Genomic DNA, 7,686 nt, shown 5'->3' on the forward strand with positions numbered 1-7,686 from the left:
TCCAAGACAAGGACCAGACGTCCCGCCGGACCAAGTCTGAGTTTTGGCTTCCCGTCCTGTATACTCAACCTGCCAGATTACTCTCACATACACGCATGCACACACACACACACAGAACATAGTCATCACCATATTTTGCACATTACTAAATCCTATTTCTTTCTCTCTCTCCTTTTCTCTTCTACCCCACCCATCACTCAGAGAAAATTACAGTGTTTACTTGTTAATCCTGTTTATACTTGGTTTTACCTTCTAGACAAATGGGATGGGCTTTTTCCAGTCTCTTCAGTGTGGTCCTCTGCTCCCAGCTATGCCCATTTCCTCTCTGCTTCTAGCCACCCCTGTGCATAGGATCCTCTAATCTTAGTCTCTCAAATCCTACACATACACACCCAGGGGTTGCCCCCGCCCCATTTTTGCTACCGGTGCTGCATTCACCACCAAATAAGAGATCGTAGGTCACAACCAGCAGCATCTTGACTAGGAAGACCTTCATGGCTCCTCAGGGTGTCTCAGAAGCCAGAGACCTCAGAGACCCTCCAGGCCCTCTCCTTGGTCACTGAAGACTGTTTGCAGGTGGAGGCTGCACAGTGCAGTCATGGAATGAACACTGGGTTCACCCTGGGCTCCCTCTCAGGCCAAGTATGAGGACATTGCACCAGATGGTCTTTATGGCCCTCCCACAAGGAAGCAGGCTGGGAGGTATGGAAGTGAGGCCTGGGGAAGGCCAGGTGGCTTCCTTTCCTGGCTGTGGCTCTGCAGTTCGTGAAGGGTTGCAGGGCCGGAAGCCTCCTTCTGATACTCAGGCACCTGCCGTGCTGTGGGATGAGCAGGAATGAACAGGAAGACTCCAGATCAGCCACAATTAACTTTGTCTCTTGAGGAGTAGGCCTTATTCTTAAAGCTGGAAGGGAGGAGACAGTGAAACGTATGACTGGAAGAAAGGCAGCGAGGAAGGAAGCTGGAGCTATAATATGTCTGAAACATGCAGATCGACCTTACCCTTCAGAGTGGTATGAAGATGACTGTCATGTAGCCTCTGAGTCAAGTCCCTGAGAAGAACAGAACATTCTCCAGATGAGGAACCTGGAGAAATAAAACAGGAGGACACAGAGAAGCTGGTCTGGGGGTTCTCCTGAGAAACGAGGCCAGGCCCTAACCCAGCAGAGAGCTGTGAGGGGCCGGAAGGGCGAGAGCCCTCACAGGTCAGGCAGGCCTTTCTCCAGCCGACCTGTCCGTGGGGCTTGGAGGAGCACTATTTGTCTTTCTGCAAAGAGCTTTTCAGGTGATGCTCTGGCCCATTCACCCTCCTCTGTCAGATCACAAGTACAGCTGGCCCTCTGTCGAGTGGAAGGGAAGAGAACATCTAAGCAGCTTTCGAGTGAGAGAATTTCCCATGAAGGGCTCGAAGCATCTCTCCAGTCTCTTTTTACAATTGTGCTCTCATGCAGGCCCCTGCCTGGGACCTTGAGATGTCTAGAACAACAGAGGACCTGGGGGAGTGGGGCGGGAGGGAGACAGGAGACATTTGTTCCCTGAATGGCATCAAACATTTGTTGTTGATCTTCTGCCCAGAGACTTCTCACCGAGCTTGGCTGCCTCCAAGGTGGAGGCTACTCCCAACTCCTCCCCTCGGTCTCGAACACCCCTCACCCTGCCCCACTGCACCTCGGGATTTGCTTGCAGATGCTCTGCACCCACAGGGCAGAACCACTCAGGTTACTAAGAACCAAATCCTCACGGCCCTGACTCATCACAGCCCCCTTCTGGTTTTCCAGATGGGATGTCACAGGTGATGGGCCTGCCAGTGCAGGATTACAGCCAACTCCACGGGCAGAGCTCTTTTCCAGGCTGGGACACCAGAGCCTGAGGTGGTGGGCCTTTCCCTTTTTTTCCCTCTCAGCAGCTAAATCTAGACCCCGTCTGTCTGCCTGTTTTCCTTTATCCCAGCTAAAGGGAACATTTTTTTTTTTTTTTTTTTTTTTGCAGTACGTGGGCCTCTCACTGTTGTGGCCCCTCCCATTGTGGAGCACAGGCTCCAGACGCGCAGGCTCAGTGGCCATGGCTCACGGGCCCAGCCACTGCGCGGCATGTGGGATCTTCCCAGACTGGGGCACGAACCCGTGTCCCCTGCATTGGCAGGCGGACTCTCAACCACTGCGCCACCAGGGAAACCCGGGAACATTTTTTAAAGAGGCCAAAAGGCCAGGAACACAGCCCAAAAGCACTCCTAGCCCTGAACACCCAGCAGAATGAAGAGGTGCGCCACAGCTCTAAAGTCTCTATGGCTTTAAAGAGATTCATACCCAAGAATCCCACCTCCAGAGATTTATCTTAAGCAAATATTCAGCAAAGGCAAAAAAGTCCTATGCTAGAAGAGCTACATCATAACAAAAAATTGGTAGTGATCTAAATTTCTAAGAGTAGAATTGTACACAGCCAGTAAAATGGTAATTATGTTGGCTATAAGTCGCCACTGAATAATAAATCGTTGTTATTATTTGGTGAGAGCTTACTGTATCAGTTGTTCTCAACCCTGAGGGCACGTTAGAATCTCCTGAGCCCAGGCCTCACCCCCAGAGAATAGGCTTCAGTTGACCATGTGTGGGGTTTGGGCGCTGGTACCTTTGAAAGCCCCCAGTTGATACTACTGTGCAGCCAAGGCTGAGAGCGTGGAACTGAGAGGCAGGTGCTTTTCTGGATGCTTAACAGCCCCCAAAGTCTCTTTACCTATCTATCTCTCGAGGCACATTCATATTGAAGACAATGGGTCTGGTGCCCCCCCACCCCTCTGGGGAGCCCTCAATTTGGGCAGTGCAGGATGATACTGTTTATCTCTAATTTATTGCAAAAATATTTTTGAGGATATTCTGGCTATTTATTGCTCAATAACAAACCATCCCAAAACTTAGCAGAGTAAAATAACCATCCTTTTATTATGCTCGCAGATGATTTGAGTCAGGAATTCAAACGGATCACAAGAGGAATGGCTTGCTTCCTTTCCATAATGCCTCTTTTCCACAGTGTCAGCTGGGAAGACTGGAATCTGGCTATCTTCTGGCTGATGGCTGAAATCATCTGGAGACTTCTTTATGCACATTTCTGGTGTCTAGGCTAGGATGACTTTAAAGATGGACTCAGCTAGGACTATCAACCAGAGCATCTCCACTTGGCTTCCCCATGTGGCTTGGGCTTCCTCACAGCACGGAATCTCATGGTTCCAGGAGCAGATATACTAGTGAACAAGGCAAAGTTGCATGGCCTTTCTGACCTAACTTTGGAAGTCAGTAGCATTAATTCCATCACACTCTATTACTGAAGTGGTCACAAACCCATCCAGATTTCAGAAATATTTTGGAGGTAGAATTGGCAAGATTTAGTGAAGATTGAACATGGGGAGTGAAGGCAGGGACTGTCAACCTGCCAATGTTATAATGTCATGTGACATGAATACAAAAATTATATGTATACATTATATGTATCACAGTGCATATAGATGAGAATTAAATGCAGCATGCAAAAATGAAAATTATATTTTAAGATGATAGCAGCCTAGTAGTTCATCTTTAATATTACTTAATCATTTTAGTAACTCGTCTTAAACCTCTTTACCTACACCAAACCTAAGCTGTAATAATCCCTGAAAATTATTGTTGGACACCAGGCCCAGCATGACTCAAGTACTAAGTCTGCTTTCCAAGCACCACATTACAAAATCACCCTTGTCACTTCATTGCTACTGTGGAGAACTACTGTGCTGCTCACACTGCAGACTCTGGGTTTCTTCGGGCTCCTGATGTCATGGGAAAAGACGAGGAGCAGGCAGGGACCTGCCTAATTTGGGGTTCTAATCCGTCTTCTTTCTTTTCCCTTTAGGCTTTTGATATTATGAGAGTGACACATGGCAGGGAGCACAGCCTGATTGAAGATTTGATTCTGCTCTTAGAAGAATGTGATGCCAACATCAGAGCACCCTAAGGGAACCCCCATAGAGGGAGAGACAGCTTATACCTTTATTGATACCTTTATTGAATGCCTTATTGAGGTCACACACTCTATATTTTGTTTGTTGTGTGAACCTCCCCTATTGGAAATGCTGTTCTGTATTTACTTTGGTAAATAAAGTCAGACATATGGTTTGCACACCACATGAATCTTTAGTTGTAGACAAGCACGATTATAATAAATATAAAAAATTTCATTGAAAATGCCATCTGGTAATTGTTTTCTTTGCTTACTCATTGGTAATGTTTAAGATCTCAGCATTAAAGATAGAAAATCCTATTAAAAGCATAACAGAATAAGTTGTAACTTTCTCCTTAGATAAACGGAGGGATAGTTGGATAAAAATCAATGTTTTCATGTTTGCTTCCAAGCAAAAACTTAATGTCCACTTTGGCAGGAAGCACGATTTTCAGATGTCTTCACTGCTTGCGGTAAACGATATGTGTGTCCATTATTCACTTCCAAATACATCTCCAACACAAGAAGTTTTACTCTAAATCCTAGAAAGACGTCATGTTAGGTTTTATTAGAAAAGGACAGGAGGTCTTAATGGGGTAAAAAAAAACTGTTTTTCATATGTCTCATGGCTCTTTGTGTAACTCATTCTGAGCATTTTATAACGCTTTGTGTATGTCATGCTTCTTGGAGGGGAATTTTCTTCTATAAATCTCTATGTCTAAGGTTCGACCCTGTGATCTAATAACATGGGGCTCCATTATCCTGCAGGAAGCAGGGTTCTAACATCCCAGCTCAAATCAGGTTTGCTTTCTTTTCTTTTTTCTTACTATTATCCCCCAATTCTACGGCCTGCTTTTCCACTTTCTGCTTTAGACAAATACAGAAACCTTTTCTTTTCCTCTAGCAAATAATAACTCCTTTCATGGCTCTGGGATCCTGTGAGCAGTTTAGTACCTCAGGCTTAGAGAAGACTCCAGTAGTATTACTGAAGCCCTTGGATTCCTGCAGCTGACAGGATTCTCAGAGAACTTCCTGTCACCCACACCTTCTTTTACAAGCAAGAAAATGAGATACAGGGAGTGAAGGCAGAATCCAGAGCAGCAACTCAGGAGCTTCCCCCACCACCCCAGAAGGAGTGGCACGTCCTCCGGCCACGTGGCCGCACTGCGGCAGCAGCCATGTCCAAATGACACATGGACGTCTGGTCGAGCCAGAAGGAACCAACCTCATTTTGCAGCAGAGAAAGCTGACGCCTGGAAACTGGAATCCACGTGAGCACCTGGTGGTCACTGTGATCACTGAAACGTGCCTGATCTCCCGCATGCTGATGAGTTCTGCAGCCGTTTCATCAGCTTGCTTGGCTCGGGCTACTGTCCATCAAGCATCAGGCACCTCTAAAGCACACGGTATCTCTAATAGCCACAGCAGCCCAACAAGGTAGGTGTTTTGAAGCCCATTTTATAAGTAAGGAAACTGAGGCCTGGAGTTAGTTAGATGCTCTGGGATCTCTCCTGATTTATTGTGACCTTGAGAAAGTGGCTGAATCTGTCTTTTTGAGAGACCAGTTCTACCCAATTCAACAAATACATATTGAATGGTTATTGTGTTTTTAGGAAAAAGAGATATAAAGACTGAATAAGGTGTGCCCCTCATCCTCAAAATGCACACTGTGTGATATAGTATTTGTATCAGTTTTTACTGCATAATAAATTATCCCCAAATAACACTTATTTTGTTCACTATTCTGTATGTCAGCAATTTGGCTGGACAATTGCTTCTGGTTTGGCCCAGGCTCCACATACCCCTGCCCTTGCAAAGTCCCAATGCAAGAGCATGGATGTGTGGAGAGGAAGAAGTTGTGGCCGTGTATGCAGTCCACCATAGCAGCCCTTGCACTCTTTTGGCATTATGGAACATTTAGTGATTTTAATGAAATCCATAGACCTTGGCTTGGCTGGTCTCAGCTGGGCACACTCACTGTCTGCAGTTGCTGGTGGGTCAGCTGGGGAAACAAGGGTGACTGGGGCCATGTAGCTCATTGGGCTAGCCCAGCCTTGTTGACGTTGCAGCAGGGTTCCAGGAACAGTAAGTAGGCAAGCCCCAAAGTGCAAGCACTTTTCCAATCTGCTTGGATCACATTTACTAATCTCCCATGGGCCAAAGCCAATCACAGTGCCAGCCCAGAATCAAGCGTGGATAGACTTCTCTCAGTCAGAGGAGCCACAAAGTCTATTACAAGGACATAGATCTTGGGAAAGAAAGACGTTGTAGACATTTATGCAGTCCCCCATGGCAGCCCTTAAGCTATCTTGGTGTTATGGAACATTTAATGAATTTGATGAAACCCACAGACCTTCCTTCTAGAAAAACATATACATATGAGCAAGTTGCTTGTTCACATTTGCTTGTAGGATCAGGGATTCTTGAACTCCCTACGGCCCATCAGTGGATTCCCTGGGGTCCTTCATCTAATGAAAAATAGACTTGCTGCCTTTCAAAAACCCTGTGAATTGTATTGGTTCCTAATTTTTAACTCATTAGGAAAAGAAAAAGGTCATAACAGAAGGTAGAGGTAGTAACTTACGTGCCAAATGAGCAGAGTTCACCGATAGAGCCCCATGTTTGCCAATTTTCTGAATGAAAGTTATCAGTCAGTGATGATCCTGGATTAAGAGATTTGCCTTCACGCCTCCTAGAGAAAGCATGATAGGCTTTTAAATCCCTCTCAGCCCACCTCCAGTTTTCTGAGAAAAGCCCCTTTAAAGGAAGGGGCCCAGCCTGCACCAACTTCTAATAGAAAGCAAACATTTAAGCAACGGTAAACATCTACCAAACAACTCTACAGCTAAATAATTTTGGAGAAGGGGAAAGGAGATGGAGAATATAATTTAAAATCCATGTCACCGGTGGCTGACAATTTATTGCTGCCCCAGCCTCCACGACTGCTATTTCATTAATCCATAGTCACTGTAGCGGCAGGCTTTTTTCACATCAGTAACTTGACGCCATTAGTTACTCCTCTGGGATGAGAACACAGTTAAACTGAAAATGAACACGCTGGGCATAATTTATGGCCATGCCATGTGAATGCCAAGAGTGCAGCAGAGGAAGGCTTCCTGGGAAGCCTGTTCACTATGAGAGCTCAGGACAGGCTTCCTCTAGCCAAGCGAGAGCACTGGGTGGGTGAAGAGGGCAGCCATCCTCTGATGAAGCCAGACAGCCACAAAGCAGAGTCCCCTCATTCAAGCGTCACTGCAGGGATGAAAGAGCAATTTCATACGTGGGAGCCCCCCGCCTCGAGTTATGTCTTGAAAATTCTTTTCTGGCCCAACCAGGAGGTGATGTTATACTCAGAGTAGCCCACTGGGATTCCACAGGGACATGGTTCTGAGCATTGTCTGTGAAGCAGTACAAAATCCTATCACTGGCAGCAGCTTCAGGAAAACACTAGAGCCCTGCTTTCACCTGAGCCTGTAAGAGATCAAGCTGACAGAGAAAGCCCAGCAATACCACCCCCAAAGTGGGACACTCGACCTTTTTGAGGTTTGTAAACATCAAAATGCTATTGGTTCACAGTCACTATATTCAAAACCAGTTCAACATATATCAAAACTCAATTCTCTGCTCTTCATATTTAGCTCAGCTCCATCATCGTCCTTTTACCCTTCAGCACAGAAACTCAGAGCCACTGACTCTTCCCTTGTCCCTTATCAGAGGAATAAG

General features: G+C 46.1%; 1 protein-coding gene across 2 annotated transcripts in view; it reads left to right on the forward strand.

Moving 5' to 3' along the window:
* Nucleotides 1–4,208, forward strand: part of SMYD3 (SET and MYND domain containing 3) — a 738,989-nt gene extending 734,781 nt beyond the window's left edge. For both annotated transcript variants that reach the window (XM_082612030.1, XM_082612031.1), the window contains one exon: nt 3,877–4,208. In XM_082612030.1, coding sequence (XP_082468156.1) covers nt 3,877–3,978 — 102 coding nt within the window. In that variant the 3' untranslated portion in view covers nt 3,979–4,208. The remainder of the gene's footprint in view (nt 1–3,876) is intronic.
* The last annotated feature ends 3,478 nt before the right edge of the window (nt 4,209–7,686 follow it).

The sequence above is a fragment of the Mesoplodon mirus genome (assembly GCF_964341445.2).
Source record: "Mesoplodon mirus genome assembly, chromosome: 3".
Classification (NCBI taxonomy): Eukaryota; Metazoa; Chordata; class Mammalia; order Artiodactyla; family Ziphiidae; genus Mesoplodon; species Mesoplodon mirus.